Source organism: Pseudophryne corroboree, chromosome 6 (assembly GCF_028390025.1).
Source record: "Pseudophryne corroboree isolate aPseCor3 chromosome 6, aPseCor3.hap2, whole genome shotgun sequence".
Classification (NCBI taxonomy): Eukaryota; Metazoa; Chordata; class Amphibia; order Anura; family Myobatrachidae; genus Pseudophryne; species Pseudophryne corroboree.
Window position 1 is genome coordinate 327,110,679 of NC_086449.1, and position 17,253 is coordinate 327,127,931.

The following is a 17,253-nucleotide window of genomic DNA, read 5'->3' on the forward strand; positions in this document are numbered from 1 at the left end:
TGCTTCGTATGAAGCCACCATTTTTCCCAGGACTGGTGTGCAGTGATGCACAGATACCAGTTTTGGTTTTAGGAGGTCTCTGACTAAAGATGACAGCTCCTTGGCTTTCTCCTGCGGGAGAAACACTTTTTTCTGTTCTGTGTCCAGAATCATCCCCAGGAACAGTAAGCGTGTGGAAGGAACCAGTTGTGACTTTGGAATGTTTAGAATCCAGCCATGCTGTTGTAGCACTTCCCGAGATAGTGCTACTCCGACCAGTAACTGCTCCCTGGACCTCGCCTTTATTAGGAGATCGTCCAAGTACGGGATAATTAAAACTCCCTTTTTTCGAAGGAGTATCATCATTTCTGCCATTACCTTGGTAAACACCCTCGGTGCCGTGGACAGTCCAAACGGTAGTGTCTGGAATTGGTAATGGCAATCCTGTACCACAAATCTGAGGTACTCCTGGTGAGGAAGGTAAATTGGGACATGCAGGTAAGCATCCTTGATGTCCAGGGATACCATGTAATCCCCCTCGTCCAGGCTTGCAATAACCGCCCTGAGCGATTCCATCTTGAACTTGAATCTTTTTATGTATGTGTTCAAGGATTTCAAATTTAAAATGGGTCTCACCGAACCGTCCGGTTTCGGTACCACAAACAGTGTGGAATAGTAACCCCGTCCTTGTTGAAGTAGGGGTACCTTGACTATCACCTGCTGGGAATACAGCTTGTGAATTGCCTCTAGTACAGCCTCCCTGCCCGAGGGAGTTGTCGGTAAGGCCGATTTGAGGAAACGGCGGGGGGGAGGCGCCTCGAATTCCAGCTTGTACCCCTGAGATACTACTTGAAGGATCCAGGGATCCACCCGTGAGCGAAACCACTGATCGCTGAAATTTTTGAGGCGGCCCCCCACCGTACCTGGCTCCGCCTGTGGAGCCCCACCGTCATGCGGCGGATTTGGAAGAAGCGGGGGGAGGACTTTTGTTCCTGGGAACCTGCTGTGTGTTGCAGCTTTTTTCCCCTTCCTCTAGACAGAAAGGACCCGCCTTTTCCCCGCCTGTTTTTCTGGGGTCGAAAGGACTGTACCTGATAATACGGCGCTTTCTTAGGCTGTGAGGGGACATGGGGCAAAAATGCTGACTTCCCAGCTGTTGCTGTGGAAACAAGGTCTGAGAGACCATCCCCGAATAACTCCTCACCCTTATAAGGCAAAACTTCCATGTGCCTTTTAGAATCTGCATCTCCTGTCCACTGCCGAGTCCATAAGCCTCTCCTAGCAGAAATGGACAATGCACTTATTCTAGATGCCAGCCGGCAGATCTCCCTCTGTGCATCTCTCATGTACAAGACTGAGTCTTTTATATGCTCTACGTTTAGCAATATAGTGTCCCTGTCTAGGGTGTCAATATTTTCCGACAGGGAATCTGACCAAGCAGCAGCAGCACTGCACATCCACGCTGAAGCAATAGCTGGTCTCAGTATAACACCAGTGTGTGTATATATAGACTTTAGGATAGCCTCCTGCTTTCTATCAGCAGGTTCCTTTAGGGCGGCCGTATCCGGAGACGGTAGTGCCACCTTTTTAGACAAACGTGTGAGCGCTTTATCCACCCTAGGGGGAGTTTCCCAACGTGACCTATCCTCTGGCGAGAAAGGGAACGCCATTAGTAATTTTTTTGAAATCACCATTTTTTTATTGGGGAAAGCCCACGCTTCTTCACACACTTCATTTAATTCTTCAGATGGGGGAAAAACTATTGGTAGTTTTTTCTCCCCAAACATAATACCCTTTTTTGAGGTACCTGGGTTTATATCAGAAATGTGTAATACCTCTTTCATTGCCTCAATCATGCAACGAATGGCCCTAGTGGACATTAAATTTGACTCCTCGTCGTCGACACTGGTATCAGTATCGACATCTGTGTCTGCCATCTGAGATAGTGGGCGTTTCAGAGCCCCTGATGGCCTTTGAATTGTCTGGGCAGGCACGAGCTGAGAAGCCGGCTGTCCCGCATTTGGCATGTCGTCAAATTTTTTATGTAAGGAGTCGACACTTGCACGTAATTCCTTCCATAAGTCCATCCACTCAGGTGTCTGCCCCGCAGGGGGTGACAACACATTTATAGGCATCTGCTCCGCCTCCACATAAGCCTCCTCATCAAAACATGTCGACACAGCCGTACCGACACACCGAACACACACACTCTTAAAGGAGACAGGACCCCACAAAAGCCCTTTGGGTAGACAGAGAGAGAGAGTATGTCAGCACACACCAGAGCGCTATATAATGCAGGGACTAACTGAATTATGTCCCCTATAGCTGCTATAATATTTACTGCGCCTAAATTTAGTGCCCCCCTCTCTTTTTTACCCTTTTCTGTAGTGTAGACTGCAGGGGAGAGTCAGGGAGCTTCCTTCCAGCGGAACTGTGAGGGAGAAATGGCGCCAGTGTGCTGAGGGAGATGGCTCCGCCCCTTTTTCGGCGGACTTTTCTCCCGCTTTTTTCTGTATTCTGGCAGGGGTAATTACCACATAATATAGCCTCTGGGGCTATATATTGTGGTTATTTTGCCAGCCAAGGTGATTTTATTGCTGCTCAGGGCGCCCCCCCCCCCTAGCGCCCTGCACCCTCAGTGACCGGAGTGTGAAGTGTGTATGAGGAGCAATGGCGCACAGCTGCAGTGCTGTGCGCTACCTTGGTGAAGACTGAAGTCTTCTGCCGCCGATTTTCCGGACCATCTTCTTGCTTCTGGCTCTGTAAGGGGGACGGCGGCGTGGCTCCGGGAACGAACACCAAGGACGGGTCCTGCGGTCGATCCCTCTGGAGCTAATGGTGTCCAGTAGCCTAAGAAGCCCAAGCTAGCTGCAAGCAGGTAGGTTCGCTTCTTCTCCCCTTAGTCCCTAGCCTGTTGCCAGCAGGTCTCACTGTAAAATAAAAAACCTAACATGTACTTTCTTTCTAGGAGCTCAGGAGAGCCCCTAGTGTGCATCCAGCTCGGCCGGGCACAGAAATCTAACTGAGGTCTGGAGGAGGGGCATAGAGGGAGGAGCCAGTGCACACCAGATAGTACCAAATCTTTCTTATAGAGTGCCTAGTCTCCTGCGGAGCCCGTCTATTCCCCATGGTCCTTACGGAGCCCCCAGCATCCACTAGGACGTCAGAGAAACTACAGGTAGTTTTTTCTCACCAAACATAATACCCTTTTTTGTGGTACCTGGGGTATTATCAGAAATGTGCAAAACATTTTTCATTGCCTCAATCATGTAACGGGTGGACCTATTGGAGGGTACACTAGTCTCATCATCGTCGACACTGGAGTCGGTATCCGTGTCGACATCTGTATCTGTCACCTGAGGTAGCGGGCGTTTTAAAGCCCCTGATGACATTTGAGACGCTGGAACAGGCACAAGCTGTGTAGCCGGCTGTCCTATGTCGTCAAACCTTTTGTGTAAGGAGTTGACACTTTCACGCAATTCCTTCCATAAGTCCAACTACACAGGTGTCGACCCCGCAGGGGGTGACATCACATTCACAGGCATTTGCTCCGCCTCCACATCATTTTCCTCCTCATACATGTCAACACCGCAGTACCGACACAGCAGACACACAGGGAATGCTCTTACAGAGGACAGGACCCCACAAAGCCCTTTGGGGAGACAGAGGGAGAGTATGCCAGCACACAACAGAGCGCTATATATCACAGGGATATCACCTATAAAAACGTGTTTTCCCCTTATAGCTGCATAATATATTTATACTGCGCCTAATTTGTGCCCCCCCTCTTTTTACCCTTTTCTGTAGTGCAGGACTGCAGGGGAGAGCCAGGGAGCTTCCTTCCAGCGGAACTGTGAAGGGAAAATAGCGCCAGTGTGCTGAGGGAGATGGCTCCGCCCCTTTTTCCATGGGCTTTCTCCCGCTATTGTAAAAGTTCTGGCAGGGGTTAATAAGCACCCATATAGCCCCTGGGGCTATATATGGTGCCAGTTCGCCAGCCAAGGTGTTAATATTGCTGCTCAGGGCGCGCCCCCCCCCCCCCCCCCAGCGCCCTGCACCCATCAGTGACCGCAGTGTGTGGTGTGCATGAGGAGCAATGGCGCACAGCTGCAGTGCTGTGCGCTACCTTGGAGAAGACAGAAGTCTTCAGCCGCCGATTTTCCGGACCTTCTTGCTTCTGGCTCTGTAAGGGGGACGGCGGCGCGGCTCCGGGAACGGACGACGAGGTCGGGTCCTGTGTTCGATCCCTCTGGAGCTAATGGTGTCCAGTAGCCTAAGAAGCCCAAGCTACCACCACTTAGGTAGGTTCGCTTCTTCTCCCCTTAGTCCCTCGATGCAGTGAGCCTGTTGCCAGCAGGTCTCACTGAAAATAAAAAACCTAACATATACTTTCTTCCTAGGAGCTCAGGAGAGCCCCTAGTGTGCATCCAGCTCGACCAGGAACAGAAATCTAACTGAGGCTTGGAGGAGGGTCATAGGGGGAGGAGCCAGTGCACACCAGGTAGTCCTAAATCTTTCTTTAGAGAGTGCCCAGTCTCCTGCGGAGCCCGTCTATTCCCCATGGTCCTTACGGAGTACCCAGCATCCACTAGGACGTCAGAGAAATTAACCCTAGCGTGAATGTGTCGGTGAGTACATGCAATAGGGAATATAGATTGTAAGCTCCACTGGGGCAGGGACTGATGTGAATGGGAAAAATATTCACTTTAAAAGCGCTGCGGTATATGCGTGCGCTATATAAAATATCTGGTAATCATACATTTTACATTAATTATTTTGAGTCTACTGCCTATATAGGCAACTTGATTCCACCACTTCATAAGAGGAGTTTACCTGAACTCTTTCCTTAACGCAATTACCATTTTTTATGATCCTGTTATAGAACATTCTCTCTTTTTGTAGGTATGGTGTCTTCATTTCGGGCTGTTAATTATGTGTGAGTGTATTTGCATTACTATGTATGGTCAGATTTTTCCATCTTGCATTATCATTGTTCTTGATTGGTTGCATAACTGACGCGCCACTAACCACATCTGTGACTGCATGATCACTGACATTACAAGATACTTTTTCTCATTGTGTGCACTATATTTGTAATAAGTCCTTGCGCTTATATTGTAAAGACACAAGAATTTCTTTGTTTTTGTAATTTATGATATGTTTTATTTGAAATTTAAATACAGCTATGAAAATTTGAGTATATATATATATATATATATATATATATATATATTTATTTATTTTACACACACACACACACACACACACACACACACACACATACACGTATATACATCCATACACACACATCATTTGCCGACAGCATATCAGTGGAGAAACGGAATTGTCTTTGTGGAAACGTGTACAGCTTTTTTTTCCATACAAAGCAGATAATCTCCTGTAATTCAAAGGCATAGTATCTGCTATCTTGTATTTGGCATGCATGGGTAAACATACATCACAATGGACTCGACACTTCTTGCTAAGTGTAAACTTGTCTGGCCAAGTGTGAAGGCATTAAAATAACTGGGGCAGCAAGAGTTCAAAACTGGAGCTTCTGAGAGTGTAAACAAATATCAGATAAATACTTGCGATACACTAAAGGGCCCCCCACACATGCCGATTTGTGTTAAAGATATGAACGATCTCGTTCATAAATGAACGAGAACTCGTTCATATCTTTCAGTGTGGAGGCTCCAGCGATGAACGATGCGTGGCCCCGCGCTCGTTCATCGCTGGTCCCCCGTCGGCTGTGCATGCAGGCCAATATGGACGATCTCGTCCATATTTGCCTGCACTTCAATGGAGCCGCGTGACGGGGGGAGTGAAGAAACTTCACTCCCCCCCGCGTCGCCCGTATCAGCCGTCGGGCAGCTCGGCGGCGGATCAGCCAATGTGTAGGGCCTATAAGGATGGCTAGAACACCACTGATGTAATTGCAATAGTTGAAATGGCCAATAACTAAGTCGAAGAATTGTGGATCAGGACTATGAAGTTATATGCAATATTGAAATATGAATATCACCAATTACTACTGAATGTTTATTATGAGTGGTTCACAGGCCAATTTCCAATATTTCTTTTATTAAGCATATTCGTTTAGGAATAATGAGATTTTACTCACCGGTAAATCTATTTCTCGTAGTCCGTAGTGGATGCTGGGGACTCCGTAAGGACCATGGGGAATAGACGGGCTCTGCAGGAGACTGGGCACTCCAAGAAAGATTTAGTACTACTGGTGTGCACTGGCTCCTCCCTCTATGCCCCTCCTCCAGACCTCAGTTAAGGAAACTGTGCCCGGAAGAGCTGACATTACAAGGAAAGGATTTTGGAATCCAGGGTAAGACTCATACCAGCCACACCAATCACACCGTATAACTCGTGATAAAATACCCAGTTAACAGTATGAACAACAACCAAGCATCAACCACAGATGCCAACATAACCCTTTATTAAGCAATAACTATATACACGTATTGCAGAAAGTCCGCACTTGGGACGGGCGCCCAGCATCCACTACGGACTACGAGAAAGATTTACCGGTGAGTAAAATCTTATTTTCTCTAACGTCCTAGTGGATGCTGGGGACTCCGTAAGGACCATGGGGATTATACCAAAGCTCCCAAACGGGCGGGAGAGTGCGGATGACTCTGCAGCACCGAATAGGCAAACACAAGGTCCTCCTCAGCCAGGTTATCAAACTTGTAGAATTTTGCAAAGGTGTTTGAACCCGACCAAGTAGCTGCTCGGCAAAGCTGTAATGCCGAGACCCCTCGGGCAGCCACCCAAGAAGAGCCCACTTTTCTTGTGGAATGGGCCTTTATTGATTTTGGATGCGGCAATCCCGCCGCAAAATGAGCCTGCTGAATCGTGTTACAGATCCAGCGAGCAATAGTTTGCTTTGAAGCAGGAGCACCCAAGCTTGTTTGATACATACAGGATAAACAGCGAGTCAGTTTTCCTGACTCCAGCCGTTCTGGCCACATAAATCTTCAAAGCCCTGACTACATCAAGTAACTTGGAATCCTCCAAGTCACGAGTAGCCGTAGGCACCACAATAGGTTGGTTCAAATGAAAAGATGACACCACCTTCGGTAGAAATTGTGGACGAGTCCGTAATTCTGCCCTGTCCACATGGAAAACCAGATAGGGGCTTTTACATGACAAAGCCGCCAATTCTGACACACGCCTAGCCGAAGCTAAGGCCACTAGCATGACCACCTTCCACGTGAGATACTTTAGCTCCACGGTCTTAAGTGGCTCAAACCAGTGGGATTTCAGGAAACCCAACACCACATTGAGATCCCAAGGTGCCACTGGTGGCACAAAAGGGGGCTAAATATGCAGCACTCCCTTTACAAACGTCTGAACTTCAGGAAGAGAAGCCAGTTCTTTTTGAAAGAAAATGGATAGGGCTGAAATCTGGACCTTTATGGACCCCAACTTCAAGCCCATAGTCACTCCAGACTGTAGGAAGTGCAGGAACCGGCCCAGCTGGAATTCCTCTGTAGGGGCCTTCCTGGCCTCACACCAAGCAACATATTTTCGCCATATACAGTGATAGTGTTTTGCTGTCACGTCCTTCCTAGCCTTTATTAGCGTAGGAATAACTTCAGCCGGAATGCCTTTTTCTGCTAGGATCCGGCGTTCAACCGCCATGCAGTAAAACGCAGCCGCGGTAAGTCTTGTAACAGACAGGGCCCCTGTTGCAACAGATCCTGTCTGAGAGGCAGAGGCCATGGGTCCTCTGTGAGCATTTCTTGCAGTTCCGGGTACCAAGTCCTTCTTGGCCAATCCGGAACAATGAGTATTGTTCTCACTCCTCTTTTTCTTACGATCCTCAGCACCTTGGGTATGAGAGGAAGAGGAGGAAATACATAGACAGACTGGAACACCCACGGTGTCACTAGTGCGTCCACAGCTATCGCCTGAGGGTCCCTTGACCTGGCGCAATACCTTTTTAGCTTTTTGTTGAGGCGGGATGCCATCATGTCCACCTGTGGCAGTTCCCATCAATTTGTAATCTGCGTGAAGACTTCTTGATGAAGTCCCCACTCTCCCGGGTGGAGGTCGTGCCTGCTGAGGAAGTCTGCTTCCCAGTTGTCCACTCCCGGAATGAACACTGCTGACAGAGCTTGCACGTGATTCTCCGACCAACGAAGAAACCTGATGGCTTCCGCCACCCTGCTTCTTGTGCCGCCCTGGCGGTTTACATGAGCCACTGCGGTGATGTTGTCTGACTGAATCAGCACCAGTTGGCTGCGAAGCAGAGGCTCCACTTGACTCAGGGCGTTGTATATGGCCCTTAGTTCCAGGATATTTATGTGCAGACAAGCCTCCTGGCTTGACCACAACCCTTGGAAGTTTCTTCCCTGAGTGACTACCCCCCATCCTCAGAGGCTCGCATCCGTGGTCACCAGGACCCAGTCCTGTATGCCGAACCTGCGGCCCTCGAGAAGGTGAGCACTCTGCAGCCACCACAGAAGAGACACCCTGGCCCTGGGGGATAGGGTGATCAGCCGATGCATCTGAAGATGCGATCCGGACCATTTGTCCAACAGATCCCACTGAAAGATCCTCGCATGGAACCTGCCGAAGGGAATGGCTTTGCATGATGCCACCATCTTTCCCAGGACTCGCGTGCAGTGATGCACCGACACCTGTTTCGGTTTTAAGAGGTCTCTGACTAGAGTCACGAGCTCCTGAGCCTTCTCCACCGGGAGAAACACCTTCTTCTGGTCTGTGTCCAGAATCATGCCCAGAAAGGGCAGACGCGTCGTAGGAATCAGCTGCGACTTTGGAATATTCAGAATCCAGCCGTGCTGTTGCAACACTTCCTGAGAGTGTGCTACATTGATCAGCAACTGCTCTCAGGACCTCACCTTTATGAGGAGATCGTCCAAGTATGGGATAATTGTGACTCCTTGCTTTCGAAGGAGCACCATCATTTCCGTCATTACCTTGGTAAATATTATCGGTGCCGTGGAGAGCCCAAACGGCAACGTCTGGAATTGGTAATGACAGTCCTGTACCACAAATCTGAGGTACTCCCGATGAGGTGGATAAATGGGGACATGCAAGTAAGCATCCGAGACCCCATAAAATCCCCCTCTTCCAGGCTTGCAATGACCGCTCTGAGCGATTCCATTTTGAACTTGAATCTTTTCAGATAAATGTTCAGGGACTTTAAATTCAATATGGGTCTGACCGAACCGTCCGGTTTCGGTACCACAAACATTGTGGAATAGTATCCCCTTCACTGTTGAAGGAGGGGAACCTTTACCACCACCTGCTGGAGATATAACTTGTGAATTACCGCTAACACTACCTCCCTTTCCATGGGGGAAGCTGGCAGGGCCGATTTGAGGCAACGGTGAGGGGGCATCACTTCGAATACCAGCTTGTATCCCTGAGACACAGTCTGTATAGCCCAGGGATCCACCTGTGAGCGAACACACTGGTGGCTGAAATTTCGGAGACGCGCCCCCACCGCTCCTGGCTCCACCTGTGGAGCCCCAGCGTCATGCGGTGGATTTAGCGGAAGCCGGGGAGGACTTCTGTTCCTGGGAACTAGCTGTATGGTGCAGCTTCTTTCCTCTACCCCTGCCTCTGGCAAGAAAGGATGCACCTCTGACTTTGCTTTTTTGTGATCGAAAGGACTGCATTTGGTAATACGGTGCTTTCTTAGGCTGTGAGGGAATATATGGCAAAAAAATTTGACTTCCCAGCCGTAGCTGTGGAAACCAGGTCCGAGAGACCGTCCCCAAACAATTCCTCACCCTTGTAAGGTAAAACCTCCATGTGCTTTTTGGAGTCAGCATCACCTGTCCATTGCAGAGTCCACAGGACCCTTCTGGCAGAAATTGACATTGCATTTATTCTAGAGCCCAGTAGGCAAACGTCCCTCTGGGCATCCCTCATATATAGGACAGCGTCTTTTATATGCCCCAGGGTCAGTAAAATAGTATCCTTGTCCAAGGTATCCAGTTCCTCGGTCGGACAGATTATCTGTCCATGCCGCTACCGCACTACACATCCAGGCCCATGCAATTGCCGGCCTCAGTAGAGTACCTGAATGTGTATAAACAGACTTCAGGATACTTTCCTGCTTCCTATCCACAGGATCCTTTAGGGAGGCCGTGTCCTGTGACGGCAGGGCCACCTTCTTAGATAAGCGTGTCAGAGCTTTGTCTACCCTAGGGGAGGATTCCCAGCGCATCCTGTCCGTTGGCAGGAAAGGGTACGCCATAAGTAACCTTTTGGAAATCAGCACTTTCCCATCAGGGGAATCCCACGCCTTTTCACATAACTCATGTGAAGGGGGAAAAGTCACCTCTTGCTTTTTCTCCCCAAACATATAAACCCTCGTCAGGGACAGGGTTTACCTCTGATATGTGCAATACATCCTTCATTGCTATAATCATGTAGCGGATGGCTTTAGCCATTTTAGGCTGCAATTTTGCATCATCGCCATCGACACTGGAGTCAGAATCCGTGTCGATATCTGTGCCAACAATTTGGGATAGTGGGCGCTTCTGAGACCCTGACTGCCGGATCAGGCATGGGCTGAGACCCCGACTGTCCCGAGGCATCAGCTTTATCCAACCTTTTATGCAAGGAGTTTACATTATCATTTAACACTTTCCACATATCTATCCAATCAGGTGTCGGCGGAGACACGTCATTCATCTGCACCTGCTCTGCCTCCACATAGCCCTCCTCGTCAAACATGTCGACACAAGCGTACCGACACCACACACACAGGGGATGCTCTATATGAGGACAGGACCACCACAAGGCCTTTTGGAGAGACAGAGAGAGAGAGTATGCCAGCACACACCCCAGCGCTATATAACCCAGGAATTACACAGTAACTTAGTGTTTACCCAGTAGCTGCTGTATATAGGATTAATGCGCTAAATTTATGTGCCCCCCCCCCCCTCTCTTTTTACCCTCTTTCTACCGTGAGTCTGCAGGGGAGAGCCTGGGGAGCTTCCTCTCAGCGGAGCTGTGGAGAGAAATGGCGCTGAGTGCTGAGGAAGAAGCCCCGCCCCCTCAGCAGCGGGCTTCTGTCCCGCGATTTTGTGTAAAAATAATGGCGGGGGCTCATGCATATATAGTGCCCAGCTGTATATATGCTGCTTTTTGCCAGGACGTACTCAATTGCTGCCCAGGGCGCCCCCCCTCCCCCCTGCGCCCTACAGTGACCGGAGTGTGTGGGAGCAATGGCGCACAGCTGCAGTGCTGTGCGCTACCTCATATGAAGACAGGAGTCTTCTGCCGCCGATTTTGACGTCTTCTTGCTTCAACCCGCCGGCTTCTGTCTTCTGGCTCTGCGAGGGGGACGGCGGCGCGGCTCCGGGAACGGACGACCAAGGTTAAGTTCCTGTGTTCGATCCCTCTGGAGCCAATGGTGTCCAGTAGCCTAAGAAGCGCAACCTAGCCGCAGTTAGGTTTGCTTCTCTCCCCTCAGTCCCACGTAGCAGAGAGTCTGTTGCCAGCAGATCTCTCTGAAAATAAAAAATCCTAATAAAATACTTTCTTATTAGCAAGCTCAGGAGAGCCCACTAGGAGCACCCAGCTCTGACCGGGCACAGATTCTAACTGGGTCTGGAGGAGGGGCATAGAGGGAGGAGCCAGTGCACACCAGTAGTACTAAATCTTTAAGAGAGCCCAGTCTCCTGCGGAGCCCGTCTATTCCCCATGGTCCTTACGGAGTCCCCAGCATCCACTAGGACGTTAGAGAAATTGCTTTATAAATCATCCATCAATAGTGTATTGTTTATGCTAAGTGTTTTAACATTGTTGCTATTGGAATGCCTGTTTAAATTTCTAATAAGCAATTTACATATTTTTTTTAATGCAATGCCTAGAAATCTGATTTTGTCATCCAATCTGGCTGTGCATGTAAACTGGCTCCAACTGTACTGGAAACAAACGCAAATATTCAACCTGAGGTTTTATTAAAGATTTGAAAGAGAAAAAAAAAAAAATATGCAGCTCAGCCAAGGAAAGGTAATTCCATTCTTACTTATATTTCACAAGAAATGAGAAGGCTAGAGAATCTTGTCTAAGCCAGAAAGCAAGTCACAGATCAAGACATAAAAAAAACAAAGCATTGATGGTCTTTTGTAAACCCCCCCCCCCCCCCCATTTCTTTACCTTCTCCAACTTAACATTATTTTGCATAAATTTATATTATAAGGCTTTACCAACTGCCTGAAATCAACAATGGCAGAATTTAGAAATACAAATGTTTTAGGGGTGGCTGCCTATATAAAGCAGATACATCATTGTTACAGCAGTTTACTAAATAAATAATTTCTCAACATATAATAGACTAGTTAAAAATGAAAGAAATCGGATTGACGACATATGTAAATGTGATGGGTCCATGACTGCAGTGACATGCAATTAAAAGCCTACAACACTGGTGGATGAGTTGAACAGGTCAGACTTTGTCAGCTGGTTCACATTTGTACAATACATCAGTTAATCTGACACCGTAAAGTACACCAGTCAGCACTGCAAACGTGTCCAGGAATAAAAGCACAGAGATGCTTTGTGCACCTGTACAAAAAGTGATTGAGCTTACCAATACTGACTGCTGCAATACTCACACAAAGTAGAAATTTGTGTTTAACCATGCTTTAACACTACAGATGGCTACACTTTTTAGGATGTTAAGCAATGGGTCCTAAAAAAACAACCCAATGCTGCAGGGCCATTCCAGTCACGTACAGGATATTTGTACAAATTTTAACATATCAATTTTTGTTAAAACTGAACACAATGAAGTTACAAAAAAAAAAAAAATGTAATATCAAAGTGCCCAAGTACGTTTTTTTTCTAGGTATAAAAAAAATAAAAAGATATTGGTACTTCATCTTCCGCCCTCCGCCGCCCCCCCCCCCCCCCCCTTACTGGAGGCGCACTGGTTACGCTACGCTACTTACGTATCTTCACAGACTGGTGCAGATAAGTCATATGCGGGGGGCAAGTGTTATTTTCAGCTGGTCATATGTGGAGAATGTCCGTCCACAGAAGACACGCGGGGGACAGAACAGATATCGTGCGGCATTGGCGGAAATACAGTAGCATAAGTAGTACATTTTGTTTTACTAAGAAAGTTAAACAAGTTAAGTACCTCACGTAGCAGATAAGAAAGTTACGTAGCAGGGGCCGCAAAGATGAGGAAGTATTAAAATATTTGTTATAATAACACTATCACAGAAGTTACCACCGTTTTGTAATGGAAACTTCTACTTGATAATTACTGCAACCCCAAATTAAGGCCCAAATGTATTAAGCCTTAAAAGGTGATAAAGTGGAGACGGATAAAGAGTGATAAATGACCAATCAGCTTCCTGTCATTTTTCAGACACACCCTGATACATATTGGCTGGTCATTTGTCACTCTTTGGGGGTTGATCTTATTAGCCGTAATGATTTTGCAGGTGCAAATCACCACAGCAGTGGGCGCACTTTACAGCAGCCTGAATTCACACAAAAGTGCTCGCTGCCCCATAGGGCTCCAAAGCACTTTGGTGCAAATTCTGCCCCAAATCAGCCCATGAAGGGTGAGAGATCGGGTGCCATTGCCAGCGTTTAAACGCCATTACAACGGCACATCACACTCTTCGTGAATAATAGAATCGACCCCTTTATCTATCTAGACTTTATCCCTTCTTAATGCTTAATACATTGGGCCTAAGAGCCAGTTTTTTTTTTAATGAAAACCTATAAAAGATAATTTTACTTTCAAACCTAAATTGAAAAATCCAGAGATACACAGCAACAGATTTTTTTGGTCACATAAGAGACAATGGGGTCGATTCAATTCGGCAACTTATGAATAGCGCCGAGAATTAGCTCCCGATGCTATTCAATTCAGCTGCTAGTTACCCGCAATTGTCGGGAATTCTTCTCTCATCCACGGGGGATGAGAGAAGAAACCCGACAAAAGTGCTGCTTCGCGGCCGGAGCGAGGCTGATTCTGTCGGGAATCAGCCTCGCGCCGGGGAGTTAAGTCGGAGAATGCCCGTTCTCCCGACAATTCAACCTGTTTTAGTCGGCGAGAACGGGCCATCGCCGACTTAACTGGAGCTGAATTGAATAGCGGCGGGAGCTAATTCCCGGCGCTATTCATAAGTTGCCTAATTGAATCGACCCCATTGTCATGTTCCTGGAATGGCCTAAACCATGTTACATTCTTAACCTAATCTTATTTTATTTTTATCTTGCTACATAGAAATTTTTTCTAACTACAAAAGGGGGAAATTCAATTGTTTAAGCGGACTCAATCGCCAATTAAACAGACAGGGCAATATTCTTTTATTTATGGTCACACCCAAACAGACTGGGTCTAGCCGCTTTACGCCTCAAGAACTAGCTAGTGCGTCCAAACCAATAAATTTTACCAATTTTGCACGCCACCTCAGGAAGCAGCAAACAGTAATTCTGCTATTGCGCCTGTTGGCAGAAACAACTGAATAGCTGCCTTCAGCACACAATACTGCCGCAGACTGCAGAACCCACTAACCCAACAACTGCTATGCTTTTTTGAACATCGCAAATTATCCAGTTATTCTGAAGGAAAATGCCATGGATATAGCGCAAGGCAATGCCAATATTTACAGGATACACCTTAAGTAGGACTGTGATTTTACATCTCATTCCTTTTGTTACAAGCAGCATTTTAAGGTTACACTACAGGTTGAGTATCCCTTATCCAAAATGCTTGGGACCAGAGGTATTTTGGATATCGGATTTTTCCGTATTTTGGAATAATTGCATACCATAATGAGATATCATGGTGATGGGACCTAAATCTAAGCACAGAATGCATTTATGTTCCATATACACCTTATACACACAGCCGGAAGGTAATTTTAGCCAATCATTTTTGTAATTTTGTGCATTGAACAATGTGTGTACATTCACACAATTCATTTATGTTTCATATACACCTTATACACACAGCCTGAAGGTCATTTAATGCAATATTTTTAATAACTGTGTGTATTAAACAAAGTTTGTGTAAACTGAGCCATCAAAAAACAAAGGTTTCACTATCTCACTCATGCAAAAAAGTCCGTATTTCGGAATATTCCGTATTTCGGAATATTCCGTATTTCGGAATATTTGGATACGGGATACTCAACCTGTATCTCTTCCATTCTGATCCCTGGTGGTATTGGGAAGGCTTCTGTACAGGTAAGACCTGTGCCACTTACCTATAGCCATGTTGATGGGGGCAGAGTGGGGATTCGCTAATACTACTCTGTGTCCAGGGACATGGAGTGATTATTAGCAGCAAAGAACTGCTGCACAAAGATCACTGGCTCAATTCAATACAGTGCAAGTTGAATAGCACCAGGAGTTAAGGCCCATACACACTTGACGATAAAATGAGCGACGTCGTTCATTTCAGCCCTCATCGACGACGTCGCTCATTATATCGTCAAGTGTGTATGCATCCGACGACCACCGATGCGCGGCCCCGCGGGACGTTAACGACCCTCGCTTATCTGTGGAGCATGTATGCTCAATTTCCACTATGGTCGTTACCGACCAGAGACGTCGTTGAATGTGTATGGTGTCAACGACCAAGCCACTGTTCACCAGCCCTGTTCCCAGCTTATTATTTTAATACTGTTCAGCTTGGATGCTTCAACGATGAATGGTCATTGGTCGTTGGTAGTGTGTATGCTCATGTCATTTGCTCAGCTGTTCAAGGGAAGTCGTTAACGACATGTGCATCGTCAAGTGTGTATGGGCCTTTAGCTCCCGGGGATATTCAATTCAATGCGATGCGAAGTCAGACAATGCCCGTTCTCCCGGACTAAACAGGGTGTTTTGTCAGGAGAACCGGCATTCTCCGACTTATATGCCTGGTGCAAGGTAGTTTCTGCCACGCTAAGGGCAGAAACAGGCGTTTTAAGAGAGGAGGCCGTGTTCAGCCTCCTCCGTCAGGCCCCCTCCTCTCTGCCCGAAGCGCTGTAGAGTCTGAGCATGCGCAGATCTCCAGGAAAATGGCTCGGTGGCTATTTTCCCTGAGAATTCTCTACTACGCATGCGCAGAACTCCGTTAAAATGGTCACTGGGACATTTTCATTGTGTTCTAACAGCGCTGCGGATGCCGGCACTGGACTTTGGAGTGGTGAGTATTTTAAAAATGGGTGCAGTGTGTGCGGTGGGGGCCCACTCTGGACTCAGGGGCCCATGTGCACCGCACCCATTATAGAAACGCCAGTGGGCAGAAATCAGCCTAGTCTGACCTTTTGTCAGATTTCTGCTAGCACTCCTCTGGGGGGGGACAGAAGAAATCTTGTCGTTGACTGTCATTATGCACTAAACTGAATAGCCCCAGGAGCTAGTTTCCAGCGATATTCAACTTGCATTGTATCGAGAATATTTTTTTTTTTACGCGGCGCATTGTGCGCCATGGCTTGCACCCTTGAGTGTAACATTACTGTGCATAGCCCCAGCTGGCCCTGGAGATGACCACCACCATCACTGTGGTGACCCATGTCTATAGCAGGGTAGATGCTATAGCAGAGGTGCCCGTGTCAGGGACAGGGACCGTGAGGAGACTACAGCGGTAGCACAAGCACAGCTGCAGGGAAGAGAGGGCCGCAAGAGGGTTGATGCAGATGCAGCGAGCACGGGTGACGGGAGGGAGCAGGCGCCGTGGTGTTGACCGTGCGGCAGGTACGCTGGCCGCCGTTTACGAATATTACCTTGTGGGTGACCTTAGGGCCCTTCTTCTTCTCGTCGGCCTCGGAAGCGCCGGGGAATAGCAGGAAGATGACGGAGCCCGCAATCAGGGCAGCGGCAAAGATCACCTTCATGTTTCTCTCCAGCAACCGCAGCATGAAAGACGGAGAAAGCGGGCCGGGGCGCGGGAGAAATGTAGTACGGCCGGCGTGACGTCACCTCGGCGCGGACCCAACCACTCTGCGCCAGACACGGGGGGGGGGGGAGACTTCACCTCAGCCAGTGAGTTACATACAAGTGACTATTGCCGCAGGTATGCGGTGACCGCACGCTGCAATTAACATACACAGGTATTTAGAATATTGGAGACGTCCCATCAATGGGCCCTGCTCAGGTGAGCTGCCCTGTAGCAGCCGGAGGGGTAAATAAAATAAACGTAACTATTACAGAGATGTACAGTATGAGGGCGTTTGGACGATACCATCTACCGACACCCCCCTTCGTCCCCATCCCGTCCCCCTTTATGTGCCACGTTACGAGTTTGGCACTGATTGT

General features: G+C 47.9%; 1 protein-coding gene across 1 annotated transcript in view; it reads right to left on the reverse strand.

Moving 5' to 3' along the window:
• PPIB (peptidylprolyl isomerase B) overlaps nt 1–16,922 on the reverse strand; it is a 62,843-nt gene extending 45,921 nt beyond the window's left edge. The window contains exon 1 of the mRNA XM_063926347.1: nt 16,722–16,922. Within this exon, the coding sequence (XP_063782417.1) occupies nt 16,722–16,856 (135 nt within the window). The 5' untranslated portion in view covers nt 16,857–16,922. The remainder of the gene's footprint in view (nt 1–16,721) is intronic.
• Nucleotides 16,923–17,253: the final 331 nt, after the last annotated feature.